The sequence below is a fragment of the Phaseolus vulgaris genome, chromosome 7, assembly GCF_000499845.2.
Source record: "Phaseolus vulgaris cultivar G19833 chromosome 7, P. vulgaris v2.0, whole genome shotgun sequence".
Classification (NCBI taxonomy): Eukaryota; Viridiplantae; Streptophyta; class Magnoliopsida; order Fabales; family Fabaceae; genus Phaseolus; species Phaseolus vulgaris.
Genome location: NC_023753.2, coordinates 38,309,588 through 38,330,882, shown reverse-complemented (window position 1 = coordinate 38,330,882; position 21,295 = coordinate 38,309,588). Strand labels below are relative to the sequence as shown.

Genomic DNA, 21,295 nt, shown 5'->3' with positions numbered 1-21,295 from the left:
TTTTGGATACACAACTATCACTTTCCTCCTCTCATAGAATATAAGTACCAAAATATCTTAAGAAAATTTTATATCCTTCTTCCATACATAAAAAACAATGAACCCACATAAAGTCTTCCATAATTTATAATTTGATCAAAAGATATATATTTTATATGTTATTCTTTTATTTATTTAATTTAGATATAAAGTACATCATTTATTTGTTTGTTGCATTATGAGCACTATTATTATGTTTTATTATCACGAGAATGAAAACTGAAAGCGAATGCTACAGTCATGGTTGGAGATTTTCCTCTAATATTTTAAGAAGTTCATGTTTTTAATTTTAGAATGTGTATAACAAAACAGATTTTTTGGAAGTTTAACTCCGTAATATATGAACAGACTTCAGAAGTTCAGTCACAAAACGAGTAACAAATGAAATTGATGAAACTTAATTATAAAAAATACACATGTCTAGTTTTTTTTTAAATTACAAAAGAAATTGGTTTTGCAGAATTTAAATTCCTAAAAATAAACTAACAGGGAAAAAATCATAATTTTATTAGGGACGAAAATGTGAAGAATGCGAGTAGGTAAAAGAAGATATGTGTAATACCTTGATTTGACCATAAAAATGGTAACAATTCCATGTTAATAAATCAATGTTTTAATTTTAGGGGAAAATCGTCATTTTTATGGTGTAATAAATAGAAATTGGTAACATTTCCATGCTAATAAATCAAGGCTGATTCTCCTGTAACATATCATTTATGACATGGACGAACACAGTCACGTAAAATGTTTATTTTGTTTTTAATAATTTTAAATTTTTGTCTTTCGAATATTCATATCCGTAAGTCAAATTACAAAGTTCTAGATATATAAATCCGGAACTAGTATGTCATTTCCAGATTTCACCATCCAGAAATTTATTTTGACAACATAAATAACCTTCCGGATGTCAAGATCCGTAAGCAAACATAAATGAGTTATGGATATCAATCTTCAACACTATTTATAACACATAATTCTGGATATGAAAATCCAGAACTTATTATTCACTTCTGGATATGACCATCCAAAAGTTTAAATGAAATATGAAAATGAACTTTTCAGATTTCAAAATTCGGAATGTATAAAAATAATTTCTGAATATTGAAATTCGTAAGCAAATATGTAAAAATGAAGGAAAGAAATTTTAAAATTTTTGTTGGGTGCGAGTCAAAATTGATTGGTGCAGGAAGCAATGACCATAAATCAATGTTTTATTTACTATTGGGTTGTTGAAGAAATTGCCAACGCGAACATTTCAAACCCCAATTAGGTCCATTGTTTGTTTGTCATTGTTATTGGCATCCCTAATTTTTTTCTTTTTTTCCTGCAAAAAAATACCCACCGGTGGATCAAGCAATGGTGGTGCAACTATATTATTTGCTAATGGGCTATTTCCTTCTCACCCCATAATTCCAATCTGCAACTCCATGGAATTATGAAATGACCAGTATCTCCTTAATAACATGTATATTTTAAACCATTCATTTTATCTTCTTCTTTTTTGGTCACAAAGAGTGAGTCTGCATCGGACTGTTTCTTCCCGTACTTCCATAGGTTTTTCTGTCATCTTCATATACAACGTAAAAATACTTTTTTAACTTTTTTGTGTCACTCCCAAAGAGTAATTTCTGGATTTTGTAATCGAAATACGCATTTGAAAAAGACTTTCAAATTATGTAATTCAAAAGCTAAAAAAGACTTTCGGATTACATAATTCAAAAACTAATAATGCATCTAAAAAAATGCTTCCGGATTATGTAATCCATAAACTAATTATGAATTTGAAAAAAACTTCCAAATTATATAATCCGAAATATTACATAAAAGATATATTTTCAAAATGTATGGAGGTGCAGGAAGAAACAGCCTCTGCATCGTTGCTCCTTCATTGGTTGTTTTAGATCCATTACCACCACGTTACTGGAAGACAACTTCTTTTTTTCCTGCACCATATCAATTTTATCCTGCATCTTATATTTTTTAAATAATCGAGTATATAATAGGCGTTACGTTCTTACTATTATTTATTATATAGCTATTGGGACATTTAAGGGGCAAACAATGGTTCAATTAAAATATAATATGAAAAAAGTCATATGTGGAGCATCATAAGCTCGTTGAAACTCCGAAAATGAAAATGATTAAGATACCAAAAATCCAAAAGCATCTAAAATTCTCAATGAACCGTTTAAAACTATACACATTATATTTTATTATAACCAGGTTGTGAATCGAAATTTTGGAGTTTAAAACCACTACAAAACACAATTTTTTCAAACCATTAGAAAAATTATCATTAGCCACATCATCTAAATTTCTAGTGACATCAACTATGATTAAAAAATAAGTTATCTATAAATTACGAGACTAAAGAACAATTTTAAATTGGAGAGAAAAAATCACCCAAGTTTGAGAACTAAAAAAACATATTAAAAATTCTCTTTGTTTGACCGCTATTTTTTTTATTGGAATAGATTAATCATAACCACTAAATTAATCAAGTCAAAGAGTTAATCTAGTCTTTAAAAGTATATCTCATTGTGACTACTAGAAACTAATAATTTTTTGGAATTTCATGTAAGTTTATGTAATTATTATATATATGTTTACTTTAGTTTATAATACTATATGTACCTCAGACATAAATATGCGTATCATTTTTAAAATATAACAGAGATACATATTTATATATTATATAATTATAAATTATATAAATTATAATAAAAGTTTATATACATAAATATTTAATAGAAAAAATAATTTTTTTATGTCTGATTCAAAATAATTTATTCTTTAATTTTATGATTATAATAAAAATTTATATAATAAATTTGAATTTTTAAAAAATTAATTTATATATATTTTCTAAAATTATCTTAAAATAATGTTAAAATTATAAAAAATTAATAATTTTTTTTTTAAATTAAACACTCCATCGATATATATTTTAGGAGTATGAATATCTAATACACTATCATGACACAAAATTTTAGGAGTTAACTTAGTTAATTAATGAATTAATTTTTAGTAAACATATGTGTAGTCCTACACATTAGCATTAGAAAAGAAAAGAAGAGCCCCACCATTTTTTTTGTACACAGAAGCAAGACACAACAAAGCCCCACCACTATCATATTTTGGTTCCCACTTTGTACAGTGGCGGAAGTTGGGCACCACACCTTTTCTGGGTTACTAAACACTCGTTTCCTATCTGTCAGAGAAAAAAAGCATTTGTTATAATCCATCTCTGACGTTGACTTCTTACCACCCAACCTTAACCCAATGTCAATGCCCTTTCGCTTCATCACTTCCAAGCCAAGACTAATGTAGCTTAACCCATTCTCAAACAAAACAAAACTCACCGTTTCTCTCTCTCTCCTTGTGTTGAAGAATTTGATGCGCGATTTTTTCCTTCTCCACTCTCTGAATTCCCTCACACCACTTTCCCTATTTATTCCCCTCTCCGATCTGTCTCCGATTCTCCGTCTCCTTGCAATGCGCCTCTGATATTCTCTCTCTTTCCAGAATTCCGCGGAATCGTTTCTTTGGATTTTCGGCTGCTTCTTCCTCTTCGGACTGTAACTCACAACAGATTGAAGTAATTCACTAATTCACCTAATTTTTTCTTTATCATTTCCGCGTTTTTTCTGTTTTCCTTACGAATTAGAATGAAATCAACGTTTTCGTCGAGTTAACTTGTTGTTGTTTTTGCGCTGTTTGTGAATTGTGGATTGGAGTTATGGCGATGGCTTCGAAACGAAGCGCGAAGTCCAAGGGATTACGATTGAGCGGTTCCAGAGCTGCGAATTCGCCGACGTCTTCAACGACGTCGTCTTCCAAGCAGTTTCTAGAAACTTCCGTGGATGGTCTGAGCTCGCCGGCGTCTTCTTCCGCTCTGAGCAAGACGCCGTATTCGTTTTCCGAAGGCGTGCCTTTGGACGTGAAGGAGAATGTGACCGTTACGGTGCGGTTTCGTCCTCTGAAGTAAGTGTTTGCGTTTCGGAGCTGTGCATCGTCGTTTTGAGTTTGTTTGGGTTTTAGTTTGATTGGGGTTTGTTTGTGGAATGGTAGTCCCAGGGAAATTCGTCAGGGAGAGGAGATAGCGTGGTACGCTGATGGAGAAACCGTGGTGCGGAACGAGTATAACCCGTCCCTAGCGTATGCTTACGGTAAATATAAGGAAATTTGATGTTTATGAATAGGGTTTTTGTAGTTTTCTTTTGTTTGATTGGTTTGGAATGTGAAATTAAAATGTATGTGTTAGTAGTTTGCGAGTTTGGTGCTTTTGAGGTTAAAAATATTGTACATCATTTCGCATTCAACTTCTCTTCGATTTATTTTTGAGAATAGAAGCTTGTGAAGGTGATCGCAGCAATGAATGGTGAGGTTATTGCTGACACGCTGATTGAATTGATGAAACCAAAGCCGGAAGTATTAGTATCTTTTTTGGGATAAGAAGAATAATCTTTTATTAGAAGAAAGAAAGGAATATTAATATTAAGAGAGAGAAGGATGAGAATCATCGTTAGGCAAATCTAATAGGAAAGCCAGACACTAAACAAAAGCAAAACAACTAATTATACAAAATAGCTCTCCCAATCCCTTTCGAAATCTATGATGGGAACTCCTGGGAAGCATCTGTGTATTGAACACCAAAGAAAGGCCAAGCAGATAAAGATATGTTACATTAGCATTCTAAGCGTTGTTTATTAACTACAGGTGCCGAAGTACTGTGAGCATGTACTACTTAGACCTCTGAAATTAATGACTAGGAAATGATACAAGTTTTCAGGACACATCACATGCCCAATTGTCAGCATATGCTCCCAAGCAAGCCTCCAAATTTAGCATGCTTTTAGGCAATGTCATTTGAGGATTTTCTTCCTTACATGGATCCTTATATAAGAAAATGAGTCCAAGTGAGGACTTAGCAGTGGGACACACCTAACCATAGTAGTCATAGAATTGAGAAACTGATTCCCTACTTTAATTCTAACTGACCCACTTTTGGTTCTGTTAATTTCAAGTAAAAATAGTTGACATAATTTGAAGGTTAATGATATAATAAACCTGTCATGATCCTCTGAGAAAAGATTCTAAATATCATGTTATTGTACAATTTTTGCAAATAAAATAATTTATTGCATGGATTTTTTTCTTGAGAAATTATCTTTCTCTCCCTCTCTTTATTTCATGTCAATGCTGTGTATTTAAGTTTTTCCTGTTACTTGTAGATCGTGTCTTTGGTCCCACAACTACAACTAGGCAGGTCTATGATGTTGCTGCTCAACATACTATTAGTGGTGCTATGGAGGGCATCAATGGTAATTGACAGATTGAATTATTACTTCTATTTGTTTGGCTAGATTAAAGTATAAAATATGGTTTTGCTATGATCAAATTATCCTTGTTATGCCAGATTAGTTTGCGAATGTAAGCTGTAAGATAACACTAAACAGTATTATGTCAACTAATTTAGAGTCTATAATTTGATTTGTTTAGTTTGATATTTACAAACAGCTATTTGTTTGATACTAATGCTCATTAAAAATCAAGTTTGATATTTTGACTTTGGAACTGTCAATGGTATTGACACTTGACGGACTGTTGACAAAAATTTACCAAGAATTGCCATCCATAAAAATTTGATCAATATATGTAGAAGCCATATATTTTCTGGCTTCAACTGTTCACTTACCTTATGATTGTTGATAAAATAAGATTGTAAACTGCTCAGATGCTTGCTTAGGGAGGTAGGCCAGATCATGATGTAACCTCTAGAGGTTTGAGATTCAAGATCTTAGCAACTGGTTTCACATAATGTTGTCGTTGCATACAATAACCAGTTGGCTTGGACCTTCACATGATCAATGCAGAAAGAAAGTGAGGTAACTTGATCATTTGGAGCATGGAGCATTTCCCTTATGGGTGATATGCATGCAATTTCCTTTATATGGCAACCTATTTATTAGTGGCACTTTCTTCTTTAAGTTGGTCATTTCAATTAAAAGTCATCATCCGTCGTGACTTATATCTCCAAGGAACTATAATTTTTCATATATGAGTAACTTACAATTGAACCATTCTTCGATTTTTATTGCAGGTACAATATTTGCATATGGTGTAACAAGTAGTGGGAAGACTCATACAATGCATGTAAGATCACACTTAAATTTTTTTTCTCCCCTCATCTTGTTGATCTTTTATTGGTAGAGATCACATCTATTTTGCATTGAGAAATCCTAATTGAGTCAGGTAAAACACTATATGGCTTGAGCACAACTGTTGCCAGTGGAGGATACCTGTGGTCTCTTCCAAAAATAAAGAGAAGGAAATGTATAATAAATTTACCTATATGCGTATATTTATATGGCCTTTCCATGGCAAGGTATTTGTGATCATCAAACCATACCTAGAAGCTATTAGGTTAATAAACATTAAGGATGTTATATCTAACATGTTCCTTCACTCAAGAGTTTTAAGGAAAGAAGTGTGGACAGATGCACATGCCCCTCTTTTTCACGCTGAAGAATATGGCCAACAAGTATCATAGACTAAGGGCTGTGATTGATCGAACATAAGGTCCTTCTAGGAGAGAAAATTAGAAATTAACTTCTCCATAAGCTAATTTTGAATATAAGAATACATAATTTAATTGATCTTATTAGCTATTGTGTTACATGGTGATAGTACTTACTTAGTAAGATAGGAATTGGGGATACTGTGTATAACATTATGAATCCATTTGATTTACACAAAAACAAGGGACAAGACAGCATTAAAGTACTTGATTAACCTTTGAATTTAAAGAGTTGTGAGACAAAACAAAAGAAGTGGGAGATGACAGAACAAAAACTTATTTTTTGTTATTCTGTAAAAAAGGGGCAATGCTCGAAGTACAAGATCCTCAAAAGACAAAATTACACATGTTCTCCCTCACTCTGACTCCACTATTATATATGATAATGGATCGACAAACATAAAACAGCTCTGTATTACTACTTAGAAGTCTTTTACTGGTAGACCATAGAACTATGGTCTTACTTTTCCACAACAAAAAAGGTGGATAAAAGTGTGGCAATAATACTGCAATTCATAAACTTTTACATTTGTATTATGTAAACATATATATATATATATTATAATTTGTTAAAATATATAATACTATATTACTTTATAATAAATAATTAAAATATATAATAATATACTATTTTATGATTAGATAGAACAATGTCCATTGTTCATCAAATGATGCACAAGCTAGAAATTTGTTCCAAAACTTAAATGCCTGTGCTGTACTGTAGTATGCATTAAATGCACCCAATATGCTTATTAAACTCGTATTTCCAGGGTGATCAAAGATCTCCAGGAATTATACCTCTTGCTGTGAAGGACGCTTTTAGCATTATCCAAGAGGTATGTTGAATGCCAGTTTTCTGTTGCTTCTGTTTATTGTACTTCTTACCCTATACATTATAAAATCGGATGATCCTTTCACCAGACTCCAAACAGAGAGTTTCTTCTTCGAGTTTCATATCTGGAGATCTACAATGAGGTAGGCTGCTTCCTGTTCTCTAGCTTCTTGCTTGTCTTCATGTTGATATTGTCTTCCTCAAACTTAATTATTTTATTCTGAGCTGTGCATAAAATGAAATTTAAAGAAATTTAATGAAATGTTACTGCTACCCCTAAAGCTTTGGCTTTATTTCAGGTGGTTAATGACTTATTAAATCCAACTGGACAGAACTTAAGAATCAGAGAGGATGCTCAGGTGCTGATTTTATTTTTTTCTTACCAAATTTTATCATATTCTGTCTTTATTCTTGATAACTAATTGAGATTAAAGTTTGGATTAAGTTATTTTGATTTTCTTTGACTGTGTTGTTATTGGTCTCTACTCCAATTTTTTTATTATTGAGTATATTAACCATAGTTGAGTTAGGGTCAATTCATGTGAATCACTGACTTGAAATTATGACATTGACATCAATTTATTATGTAGATGGATGCTATAAAGCATCATGGGCATTATTAGGCAGGTAGATTAAGTGATTAACTGCATACTGAATATCGATGGTTTGTTACGTTGTCATATCAGTCCCTTTTTCTATAACTTCAGTGATTAGACACTGAAATTCTTTTCTTGATTGTTTGTTACTAAATAATTTCAATAAACTTACGTGATGGAGTTGGACTTGAAACTCTGGTAAGCATCTTTAATCATCATTACCTAGAGTATGGGGAGAAGGAGCAGATTTTTAACTTATTATTATATGTCATGTCTTAACATTTTCAGCTTTGTAGCTTTTATCTTTCCTTTTAGTGCTGTTATGAATGAGACTTTATGCTTACTTTATTAAACACATGGGTGGTGAAGGTGATACTTTAACACCCACATAGTAAAACACATTCACTTCACAACCCAATAAATTATTATTTAATTATATTTATTTTATTTTTTAATTTAAAATATTATTATAATTGGTTGTCAAATGTATGTTGTTTTCTTTTTGAGTGTCAAAGAAACATTTCCCTAAACACATTCATGAATCTCACTTGATATAATATATTTTGAATTTGTTATTATCTTTTATTGTTGTGTTTAGAATTTTTTTTTCTATGTTTTATTTTTTCAATTTGCCTTTTAATTTACCTTCTATGCTTCCATATTTGCCCGCAGTGTTTCTGTGATATCGTATGACAAATTTTTGTTTTTCTTCCATGGACTGCCATAAAGGTTGTATATTCATGGAAGATAAAGTTCTAGGGACTAAAATAATAATGAGACATAATTGTTGAGGCAGAAGTTCTCCATATCTTCTATCTATTTGGAAGAAATGAAGTACTAGAAAATAATATATGCTGCGTTTGAACAATTGGACATTGACTTGAGATGTAACTAAATTATAGTTTATAAGTTACATTACAAACTAATTTTGTGAAGTTGAGTTAGATTTAAAATTGATCTTCTAAGATGGTAGCAAACTATACCTTAGAGAAGTTGTCAGACTTATTGTGCCATCTGCTATCAAGTCATTATTAGACCACCTACAAGTATTTAGTTCCACACTCGAGATTTGCTGTCCTTGACGTGATGATGTGTGTTGGAGATCCCACATCGACTAAAGATATGATCACATTATAATATATAAGTGGGTAAAAGTTAGGATACACATAGAAGAGAAATTAGTTAGAATTAGAATAGTCACGAGTTAGTTATTTGAGGTGCTAGTTAGATATAAATAAAAAAGGAGAGGGGGAGGGGAGTGTGTGATTTTTGTAGATTGAGCTTTAGCTCTTTGTGAAGGGGAAGCCTTTGAAGGAGAGAGTGCTCTCCTATTTTTGGTTATTTTCATTCTATTCAATAAAAACATTTCTTTTCTTCTCTTTATAATTCTTGGTTCCTAACAAAACCTCATTTTACAAACCAATTTTATGAGGTTGAGTTAGACTTAAAGTTTACTTTCTAAGATCCTAACCTACTTTCTTCACTCATCATCCATATTAGGATGGAGTCTCATGTGAAGCATGCTCTTGGTGTTAATGTTATGGGTCGTACTAGATCCAGAGGACATCTGACTCAGGTTAGAATGAAGTTTTTGGATGATTAGAACTACCATATCATCTCATGATTCATGAGTAAAGTGAAAGGACTTGTGAGAGAAGGAAACATTATTACCCTACTCGAATCTGAGAGGGAAGTAAAAATATTGCATTAGATGTTGTTCGAGTCTATCATAGTAAGGTTTGTTAGGTTTACTATGCCACTTTCTATTAGGTTGCTATTAGACCACCTGCGAATATCTAGTCTCATGTTTTAGATGTCCAATCCTAAGCGTGAGTGGTGTGTTGGAGATCTCATATGAATTTAAAATATTATCAAATTATAGTATATAAGTAGGTACAGTTAGGCTTAAAATGCTTATTAATAGTCATGCAAAATACAAAATAGGAGTATTTTGAGAGAGAACTTGTGACATTTACATGTTATGGTATTTCACAGAGAAAATAGTATGTCGATGTTGCACTTACATATGTGTGTGTGTATAGACATCTTGATTTACCTATGTCCTACATACTTCTGAATAATAAATTCGTCATGAACAATCTATACCAAATGTTTAAGCTGTTAGGTGAAGATGAATGAATACATTAATGATTTTAAATTAATATTTCTAATGCCACCTTTATGCAAGAGTCTATTGGGGTTAATGTATGGATAATGCATGGGTCCACCTTGTGTTGAAATCAAACCTTTTTATTAGAAGAACTGGGATGTCAAGGATTGAACTCTAGACCACTTGGTTATGGAGGATTCGATATCCCAAAATCTTAAGCTGTTAATTGAAGATGCAAACTGATTTTATGTTTATATTTCTAACATTTCCCCTACATTAGATTCCATCTTAACCAATTTATATTAAGTAAAGGTGTCCAACAGGTGTACACTGCACCCTAGTACTTGAGACAAACTATGTGGGATTTTCCAACACTCACTCCTCCCCATCCCAAAAGCCCGTTGGACCAAGTGATACATGGTGGAGATTCCCTACAAATCACATAAACAGTGGAAATGGGAGCACCAATCAATCCTTCTTTATATTAATTGTAGTCCTAACTAAATAGAAACCAAAACATGAGATACGGAAATATGGTAAGATCCTAATAGATAATGAGGATAAGTTTTAAAAAATAATCTTAAGATATTTTAAGAAGTAACCAAGATATTATTGGATACTTCATATATTCTAAGAAAAGCACTCCCATTCTTTAAATTCTCACAAGAAAGATTCTGTTCTCTCTTTCTCTACATTTTCCCTTCTAAGTTTAACATGTTGATTATTATGTAGGGAACCTTCGTTGAGGGAATAAAGGAAGAGGTTGTACTCTCCCCTGCTCATGCACTGTCCCTTATAGCAGCCGGAGAAGGTAAATATGCCAGCTATTTTTGCTTCTTCTGAATTGTTCCAGTTTGTTGGTTTGCATACTATATAAAAGTCTTACTTCTTTTTCTGTTGTTTCTTTAGTAGATAGTTTTTGGAGTTTATGTAATTTTTAAATTATCACTGTTAAGACCATAGGAGAGAACATATTTTCAATGCTTTGTCATGGAAAACTACATGGGTAAAGGCAAGAGGGACTTACACAGGCCGTACCAAATTTTAATGTGACAAGAAGTGTGGGGGGGGCATTGAAGTAAAGTCAGAGGCTGAGTGATGATTTATGGGAAGAGGGGGCAAATGAGAGGTAGGAAATCAATTGGGGTAGTTTTGGGTGTTTTTTGCAAATGGGCAAAGAAGTTTCTCTTCTACATCTTTATTCCTAGCTCTCTATCTTCTGCATTTTCGCTTTGCAACCGGAACACTTTTCTCTGCAATTTTCCGTATTAATATTCCATGGTAAATCCAGTTCCTATCACCTTGTTTGGAAGTTTTCTTTTGGGAAATTTATTATGCATTTAAAATACTTAGCATATTGATGGACAATTTTTAATATGATATTCTCACTAACACAAAGTAGCTGCATACGACATATATGAGGCATATGAGTGGTTGGTTTGTAAATCCTAAACAAACCTAATTAACCTGTCCTGTTAATGATATTGGGAATTGGATTGCGCTATAACACTACTTGGTGTGCCACTGCTGAGTTATGTTATTTAATTTGATAACAGAGCACAGACATGTTGGGTCCACAAACTTCAACCTACTCAGCAGCAGGAGCCACACAATATTTTCCCTGGTGGGTTTGCAAGACCTTAAAGGATCAATAATATTTTTTATTTAGTTGCTATCATAGTTCTTTTATTATGTCCTATCCTAGCTATATTATTGACATTTATACTTGTTCCATGTGTGTTCACATCTTGAGTCACACTTTCATGCAGTTATATTTAATAAGCATGTAATGCAGCTTTGTAATTAGGATTTTGTTCCTGCACACATCACTTGATTGAGTTACATTGGAGCAACTCTTGATGACCATCTTTAATCCAAATTCCGAAGTTTTTTTAGAATGCTCCTTATTCTTGACATTTTCTTTTCCTTCATATGATTAGAAGGACTTTTTTTTTGTGTGCCAAGAGTTGTTTTTATGAAGAGATAATTTTACTCTTTTAACTTTTGGCCATCTTGTGACAGACTGTAGAGAGTAGTCCATGTGGTGAAAATAGTGAAGGAGAAGCAGTAACATTGTCTCAACTGGTAATTATTGAATTGTGTTTCAGAATTTTTTTTCCAATTCCTTCTCATTGCAAATGTGTTATATTCCAATTTTTAACTTGGGCAATGATTTTATTATTCATGCTTTACAATTTGCTATTGTAACTTACTTTTTTCTTTTTAAAAATACTTTACTTATATATGCAGAACCTCATCGATCTGGCAGGTTCTGAGAGCTCAAGGGCTGAAACAACTGGCTTGAGAAGGAGAGAAGGATCTTACATTAATAAAAGTCTTCTAACTCTTGGAACTGTGAGATCTCAAACTCTGTTCGCTGATCGTATCAGATTCTCTCTGTTTTTTCTTTTGAGATATCCATGTCTTTTCACCAAATTTGCAGTGTTCTCTGTGTCTGTTAGATTTCTTTTTTGTTGTTGTCTAGTTATTCATTTGTCATTGTCAGTCATACTGAACTAGCCTAGAATGTACTGATATGGGCTAGAAGAGACCAGAATTATTTAAGTTAAACCAGCCTATCTTTTTAAATTTAATCCACCAAAACTTGAAAATTTAAAAGATAACATATCAAGAGTCAACTACCCCACAAGTTTAATCTCTTGGGTGAAAACACATGAATGGTTTTTTATTACATCCCTCTAACATGCCCCTTAATCGAGCTCGGTGGACTTGAAATATTGATAATGCATAGGCTCACCTAACTTATGCTGAAATTCAAGTTTTCATTAGAAGAATGGGGAAGGCGAGTATTGAAGTCTAGATCACCTGGTCATTATATCTTGAACTAACTCTCTCAAGTTTAGGCTATTAGGTCATCATCATGTTTGTAGTTCTTGTGCTTGCTAAGGGAGTTCGCTTCTGAAAATAGTCATGAAGTTTTTCTCGAAGTTCATAGGTGTGTATGAAACCTAAAATGCATGGAAATCTTAGATGACAAAGATGATTGCAACCGTGAGAGCCTCATTTGATCCTGTTTTTCCAAACAAAATTCTCAAAATTCAAGATTCTATCGGATTGATTGCAAATATGGAGAGGAAATATGGAGCAACAACAATGTTACAAAGCCTATATGCCTTACTCACAGGTTCTACCTGTTCGTGCCAGCAAAGAAAGTTCTTCTCATGGTGCTCTTTTGAAATGGAGTGAAGTAGGTCACCAGAGAAGAGGAGGTGGAGGAGAAGAAGGATCCATCAAGGATCAATGGCTTGACAATGTATTAGGTTTAAGATTTTGAGAGAAAGTTCGGAGATAATTCTTAATTTCATTGAATGACAAAGTTATAAAGATCTGTTACAAGAATTGTATTTATACCAACCTAACTGAACTGAAACTAACTGACTTGACCAGCAAGCTAATGGTCTGTTTGGTTTAAGGGTAGGGGATGTAAATAAGGATGATGGAATTAATGGGTTTTCTGGGTAGGATAAGGATACAAAGGAGAGATGAATAAGTGAGTGGCCCCCAACCAGTACTTTTGCACTCTCTTACCAACTTATTTATGTTGCTCTTTCTATTTTTCTCACTTTTATTCTATTTCCATTCACGCCATTTCTTTACCTTTTTTGCTTGGGTTCTTGTGTATATAGCTTATCAGTTGATGTATCATACATCCTCCTTTCTTTCTTTTACCATTGATCCCATTACCTTCACACACTTCCTTTTTCTAGATTCTAGGATTTGGACTTCCCTTTTGCTTTGATATGTGTTAGAGATATGATTTGATTACATTAAATAGGGATGTGATAGGGAAACATCTTACCAACTATTTTGCATCATTAGATTTTGATTTTGTTCCATATTATTGTATCACTTCTTCATTATAAATAAGAATACTCATGTATGTATCCAAGACACGAAATTATTTGCATTCCTTCTTAGTTTCTCTCTTTTCAACATGGTACAGAGAGCAGTATCATCCTCCGTGACTTGTTTTGTCGCTCATCCTTTCAACAATATGTTTACTCAGTACATGTTTGTCATCCAATGATTACCTGCACTTATATACTGTTTACCTGAATGCGTGCAGTTCTTAATAGCTTTGTGAAGTGTGATTATTTTTGTTGCACAGGTTATTTCAAAATTGACTGAATGCAGAGCTAGTCATATACCTTATAGGGACTCCAAATTGACTAGACTACTTCAGTCTTCTCTCAGTGGTCATGGGCGTATATCTGTAAGGCTTTACTTTTGTATAGATATTCAGAAATGTGATTACATTCATTTGTTTACTAAAATAAATTTTACTATGATGATCTTTGTGGCCCAAAACTTGAAACATGGTTATTCTGACATTTTGCTGTCATTTAAAATACAGCTCATTTGCACAGTAACACCTTCATCAAGTAATGCTGAAGAGACACATAATACATTGAAGTTTGCCCACAGGGCAAAGCACATTGAAATACAAGCAGCTCAAAACACGGTATATTGAAGTTTTATTTCTATACAACCTGCACAGTACAAAATACAAATGCTGCTCCCTTTGTACAATGTATACTCTATTCAATCAGCCTACTACACATGCAACACTCCAATTGTAATTTGTAAACCTGTTGTAACTTCTCATGGTGGTCAATCTTTGATTTAAAGCCAACCTTAAAATGAAGTTATTCTTGAGAGTAGGAAAATAATTTCATCAAGATTCTGTCAAGTAGAATATTAAAATTTACCTAGGGTATTCTCTAGTAGTGGATGCTTGAAAATTACCTATATTATTACCTACCATGCTGTGCGTACATGTCCAGAGAACCTTATCCCTTCTAGACCTATATAGCTGCATCCCAGAATGCTTAATTGAAATTGGTTGCAAGTAATTTGAACATGAATAATTTATGTGGGAAGGTATTTTAGAAGATTTTCTATGTTAGTAGTTCAAAGGAGTATCTAGTTGGAATGGGATGTTTTAAATTCAGTAAGTAAACCATTTCATGTAGTTTGGAAGCAACATTTTCTTGACTTTTCACTTTGTTGTCCTACATCTGACATTTCTTGAGGAATTATAGCCTGTAAATATTTTAAAAAGATTAGAAGTCTTTTATTTGATGTTTTTCTTTTAATGAAATCCTTCTATCTGGGAATCACATCCAGCAATCTCGTAGCATCTCTGCTCCCTTAACTAATTTACATGTTAAATTGAACCTACAGATAATTGATGAAAAGTCACTTATCAAGAAATACCAGCATGAGATTCAGCACTTAAAGGAAGAATTGGAACAAATGAAGCGGGGTATTGTCTCAATTCAGCCAAAAGAAACTGGCGAAGTTGACTTTGTGCTCCTAAAACAAAAGGTAGACGTTGTTATATTACCAGGCTTTGTTTTATTTTTGGTATCCTATTACAGAGTGGACTTTAAGCCTAACTCAACCCCATAAAACCGGCTTGCACCCACTTATATACAATGAAATGTCCTAATCTCTAGTCGATGTGGGATCTTCAACATATCCTTTTTTAGCTTAAAGATGGTTTTCAGAATGTGATTTTTCTATAAATATTTTCTAGATATTAATCATAAAGGCAATACAGGTAATTATTTTTCAATTGTTTCCACTCTAAATATTATTATGCGTGGAATTGGAAATTAATGTAATATTAATTATGGAAATTATTTTGAACTAAATTTCCTTTGTATTGAGTTCATAGTTATTCTACGAAATTCAACATTCTGAATTTAAATAGTCATCAATTCTTGTGTAATGTGTAAAGCTAGAAGATGGTCAAGTCAAGTTGCAATCAAGATTGGAAGAAGAAGAAGAAGCTAAAGCTGCTTTATTAGGAAGAATTCAACGCTTGACTAAGTTAATTTTGGTCTCCACTAAACCAGCACACTCAACTAGATTTTCTAATCGTCCTGGTCCTCGTAGAAGACATTCTTTTGGGGAAGAAGAGGTATTTCTCTTTTCAGATTAGCTATATCAATGTTTTCTTCTCTAATACCAAGAATTTAAGTTGTTGTTTGGGGAAGAAGAGGTATTTCTCTTTTCAGATTAGCTATATCAATGTTTTCTTCTCTAATACCAAGAATTTAAGTTGTTGTTTTACATACTAACATAAGATGACGCTACTCTGCTTACTTCTTTTACTCATGTATATTTTTCTAATTGTCAATTGTGTTTACAGTTGGCATACCTTCCACACAAAAGAAGGGATTTAATCTCAGATGACGAGAACACTGATCTGCATGCTAATTTAGAGGGGAATGTGGATACAGCTGATGATTCTTATAAGGAAGAGAAAAAGACAAAGAAACATGGGTTACTAAATTGGTTGAAGATGCGGGTAAGTTGTCTTTTGATTCCTCTATTAAGTTAACTCTTTAAATATGCTATATAAAGACTAAATAAGGAAAATAATAAAGAATTATCTTAATCTGTTGTGAGTGTTCTCACTCTCACTCTCACTCTCGAGCTAAAGCTTACTAAGCTTTAAGCTTATGACTTAAGAAAAATTAGCACGCACTCTCAAAAGGAAAATAACAAACTCTAAAGTGGGCTTCATAAAACATGGATGAAAAGATAAGTCAATATTAGAGTCTGATTGAAGTGTATTGCTAGAAAGATATCGTAGCAGGGTGGTTGAATTGATATTTTTCCTCCTTATTTTTCTTGATGAGAAATGTATCTAAACATTGCCTAAATTAATATAATGTAATATTATGACTCAGAATACTAACCCAATAGTCCTATTTGTACTAATATTGGAGAACAAATAACTTCCTAAAGATAAGATCCCTATGAACTAGATAAAGTTCCTAACATTAGCTCCCTAAAATAAGGAAGAGTTGTCTAAAAAATAACAGGATTTATCCTAATCTATTAAGTTCCGTTATATTCATCTAATATTTTGTAGTTATTCCATCACTTCTATCTCAGGCATATCAATCCAGTCTATGGTCTTTGGAAATTAAGGAACAAAATATTTGTTAAACCTTATGTATAAAATAATTAATATATCAGGTTCATGGAGTGATGGCCTTTTATGCATTTCCGGGTGAAATTTGGTTTAAATTATTCTAATTAAAATGTTGTGTTGAATTCATTCCTATGAGAATTTAAAATGTGTATTTCTGTTTGAATTTACAACCATCAACATAATGTTAAAATCCTTTTACCAAGGAGTCAAAGGTATATTTGGTATAACATGGATACAGAGGGACAACAATTTGTTCAAATTTAGGATGTGGTACGTCATTAATACATTAACTAAAAATTATAAAATATTTTAGGATGTGGTACGTATAATTATTTCTCATTCTAATTAAAATTTTGGAAGCACTTTTTTCTTGATCAGGAATTATTTTGAGGTTCATTTTGTAGGTAATACTTCACAATTGAGAATTTTAATCATCATTCCTGAAATTTGTGGACCGCATTTAATTATGCAAGAGTTTAAACCTTCTTTTAATCATGATTTATTTTGCTGTATTCTTATACGTTAATGTCCCGTTTCTTCAAGTTCCTGCATTTCACTATTTTTTTTCTTTTATTCAGAAACGAGATACTGGGTTAAGTGCCTTTTCAGGCACCAGTGATAAATCATGTGGAACAAAATCTGTTAGCACACCTTCTACTCCTCTTGCTGAAAGTGGCAATCATGCGGAGTCCAGACATTCCCATTCTCTACCTGCACAAAGCTCTCCATCGACGGATTTTGTATCAGCAACAAGAGAGGATAAAGAAATTCGTGAGGATAGTTTATTGGGACAAGAGACACCTCTGGTATGCTCTTGACTGCTTTTATTGTTTCATTCTGCAGCTTGAGAAAAATTGCCATTTCTTATGCCTTTTGAATTTGATTCTTTTGGTGAAATAATTGATCAAAGATTTTGGTTATAATCTAAATAAGTTAATGCTAACACAAGCCTGGCATTTGAAAAATCTCTCATTCGCTTTGTTTTGCCAAAACCCAATTAAGCAATTTATAAGTCATTTCCATAGTCTTAAAAATCACCTTAACATATCTCAATTTTGGTAGCAATGCGCACACACATATAGAGGCAGAATCACATGTTTTAAATATCCAAATTTTTACTCAGTTAAAATTTGTGATAAAATTTTCTTGTATAACCAGGAAAGAGATTTTTGAAGTAAATTATTATTTTTTATTCCTGGGTTACGAGTATTCTCAAACATTGTTTATTTGGTTTGTAGCCAAATTCTAGTATTGTAATAACTTTTATCTATTGATATTTTTGCATATCTGAGCATGTGTTAGACTTAGCTAAAAGAGTAGTATAGTAGTCATGTGTTGAGTCCAGTTGGATGAATCTTTCTTAAAGTACTTTATTTTTGGGAACCTATCTCTATCTTCATTACTGAAATATGGATATGGAAGTTCTTGCTAGAGATGTGATGAGTTTTTGTATGCTATGGCCACACACACACACACACATATTTTTTTTATTCCTTGCTAGATTCCAGTTTTTTTTCTTCTTATTTCTAGATAAGCATTAAATCAATTGATGAGATTGATCTCTTGAGGGAGCAACAAAAGATTCTCTCGGAAGAAGTATCTCTTCATTCAAGTACTCTGAAGAGATTGTCTCTGGAAGCTGCAAGAAATCCTCAAATGGATCAGATTCATGTAGGCTACTATTTCTAAATCAATGTTTGCCTTGATTAGTATGATAACTTTCACTATTACGCCAGTATATCTGGGAGTTGATCTTTTTGTGGTTAATTTATACTTAAGGTGGAGATGGAACGGTTAAAAGATGAAATTAAGGCTAAGAAGGAACAGATAAATTTTCTGCAAAAGCAAATTGCTGATTCTTTCATTGCCTCCAATAAGCTGGATGAATCAGGGGTATCGCTAGTATATTCATTTTATATCATTGTTGCTTTTCTTTCACTTGTTACTTCTCCAATTCAATGCTGGTTGTTTTGTGTTGCAGAATCTCGCCGAGCTACTCACACAATTAAATGAAAAATCCTTTGAACTGGAGGTGACCATTATATAAATTTTGCCATATTTTAGTCTTTAATTGAAATTCAAGTATTCAACACTCAATATGTCTTCTTGTGGAGCTTTTTGACGGTTAAAATTTAAATAAACTTTTGGTTTGTAAACGGAGTTAGTGTAGTTCAAATCAGAATAAATAGTAGATAGTAATTAAGTAATTTGTTATAATTTTTTAAAGCCTTGCTCTGATCATACAAGAAGGCGATGCTCTTATTATATTATTAGCATATACAGTGTAACTTCCACAATGAACATACAGCCTTTGCCGCAGATTGTTTCTGATTAGTCTCGTATCACATAATTTTTCGCATATTCAGGTCAAAACAGCAGATAACCATATAATTCAAGAACAGCTTCATCAGAAGGTGAAAATGCCTAAATAATTTTGTATCAAATTTCTTGTAGTCTTCTTTTTGTGCTTTTAGCTAAGCAAAAAATTTGGCATTGTCAGATCCGTGAATGTGAAAGCCTTCAAGAAACAGTTTGCTCTCTGAAACAGCAGCTTGCAGATGCACTGGAGTTGAGTAACTTAAGGCCTATACTCGATCATTCTCAACATTTCTCTGTAACCAAAGATTACCATGATGAATCTTACCTTGAAAAGGAATCTGCCATGATGACCAATTCTGATGAAAAGATTCTTTTGCAACAGCAGGTATATTTTTTCTTCCTTGTGGGATCTACATTGAGTGGTAATCCCATTTGATTTCTTAGTTTCACATTCCACTATGGGAGTGATAATTAGGAATAGAATTTCACATTAATCCAAAACCATTTGTCATTCCATAAACATCTTAAAACTAGCATAAATGTGTTTTTTGAAGGGAAATATGGACCATTCAGTCATCACCTAATCTTGTTTAGGCTTTCTAAAACCTGCCACGCAAAATATGCGTCTTAGTTACTATATATCATTTCAGTTTTCTTTCTTCTTTCCGTTTTTGCTAATGAAATTCATCCCACAGTTTTACTCATCATTGAACCGCTATACTTACCAAACTACCTCCTTATGTACGAGTCATCTGATACCAAACGAATTTTAACATCAAAGAGCAAACTAAACTCGTGACTTTGGATTTAAAATTTTCACTTCGAACTTCCTCACGGTCTAGGGAAGAAAATACAATCAGGCAGATAGGATGTGTCTAAAATCTGAAAATCGCCCGTACTTGCCATCTGTTCTAGTGCTGCAGTGCTTTATATTATCATCATCAAATGACATTTACATTTAGTATTTGCCTTATATTCAAACTATTATTTCCACTTATCTGTACAATTAATTAGGCAAACGAGATAGAAGAGCTGAAGCACAAGTTGGCGGAACTAACAGAATCAGAAGAACAGTTAGAACTTCGGAATCAGAAACTCGCAGAAGAGAGTTCATATGCCAAAGGCCTAGCTTCTGCTGCTGCCGTTGAGCTTAAGGCGTTGTCAGAAGAAGTTGCCAAACTAATGAACCAGAATGAGAGATTATTGAATGAGCAGGCTGTATTGAAGAACTCTCCTGCCCAACGTAGAAGTAGTGGAACTGGAACAGTCCGAAATGGAAGAAGAGAAAGTCATGTTAGAAGAAATGACCAGGGTGGATTAAACTCTGATATCAAGAGAGAACTTGCCTTGAGTAAAGAAAGGGAACTTTCATACGAATCTGCTCTTTTAGACAGAGATCACAAAGAAGTCGAGCTTCAAAGGACGATTGAAGAATCAAAGCAAAGGGAAGCATACCTGGAAAATGAACTTGCCAACATGTGGGTTCTTGTTGCTAAGCTAAAAAAGTCACAGGGAGCTGAAACTGATGTTTGACATTTTATTGTGATCTTGTATTAGTGAGTTTGAGTTACTATCCATTACGACAATTGGATATTTCACTGGAAAGAATATGAGCGAGAGAGAGAGAGAGAGGTGCGCAATGAGTGTGCTTCTTGGTATTGGTCCATGAAAAGGGTTTCCAACCCAGTTTGTGTATACGAATGATGATTGCTATCTTAATGATTTTCCCCCTTAAAACTCGTTGTTAAAACAAAGGCATTTTTTTTTACTTTCACCTTCATTTCTTTTTGGCACATTGTAGCATGTGTTTTCATAAAGAATTTTAGAGGGTAATTTATTTCAATAAAAA

General features: G+C 33.0%; 1 protein-coding gene across 3 annotated transcripts; it reads left to right on the top strand.

Annotated features, from left to right (window-relative positions):
* Positions 1 to 3,132: 3,132 nt before the first annotated feature.
* On the top strand, positions 3,133 to 21,183 carry LOC137830661 (kinesin-like protein KIN-7K, chloroplastic). Of its 3 annotated transcripts, XM_068638122.1 has the most exons (24): positions 3,133 to 3,637; positions 3,777 to 4,023; positions 4,111 to 4,208; positions 5,274 to 5,363; positions 6,143 to 6,195; positions 7,390 to 7,455; positions 7,541 to 7,594; positions 7,751 to 7,810; positions 10,890 to 10,968; positions 11,714 to 11,781; positions 12,180 to 12,242; positions 12,408 to 12,512; positions 14,287 to 14,391; positions 14,533 to 14,640; positions 15,363 to 15,506; positions 15,922 to 16,104; positions 16,336 to 16,494; positions 17,706 to 17,933; positions 18,658 to 18,798; positions 18,907 to 19,020; positions 19,109 to 19,159; positions 19,494 to 19,541; positions 19,628 to 19,831; positions 20,461 to 21,183. In XM_068638122.1, exons 2-24 carry the CDS (start codon positions 3,779 to 3,781, stop codon positions 20,977 to 20,979), a joined length of 2,985 nt encoding a protein of 994 aa, XP_068494223.1. In that variant the 5' UTR covers positions 3,133 to 3,637; positions 3,777 to 3,778; the 3' UTR covers positions 20,980 to 21,183. The 3 variants fall into 3 exon arrangements, with proteins under 3 accessions (XP_068494223.1, XP_068494224.1, XP_068494225.1); XM_068638123.1 differs by lacking the exons at positions 3,133 to 3,637; positions 3,777 to 4,023; positions 4,111 to 4,208; positions 5,274 to 5,363 and adding an exon at positions 5,789 to 5,927; XM_068638124.1 differs by lacking the exons at positions 3,133 to 3,637; positions 3,777 to 4,023; positions 4,111 to 4,208; ... (3 more) ...; positions 7,541 to 7,594; positions 7,751 to 7,810 and adding an exon at positions 9,534 to 9,623.
* The last annotated feature ends 112 nt before the right edge of the window (positions 21,184 to 21,295 follow it).

What these genes read in the sequence shown, in the direction of transcription:
- LOC137830661 (XM_068638122.1), top strand. Translation starts at nt 3,779, where the DNA reads ATGGCGATGGCTTCGAAACGAAGCGCGAAGTCCAAGGGATTACGATTG. An exon ending in GTGCGGTTTCGTCCTCTGAA is followed by an intron (nt 4,024 to 4,110) that starts GTAAGTGTTTGC and finishes GTGGAATGGTAG; the next exon opens with TCCCAGGGAAATTCGTCAGG. An exon ending in ATCTGGAGATCTACAATGAG is followed by an intron (nt 7,595 to 7,750) that starts GTAGGCTGCTTC and finishes GCTTTATTTCAG; the next exon opens with GTGGTTAATGACTTATTAAA.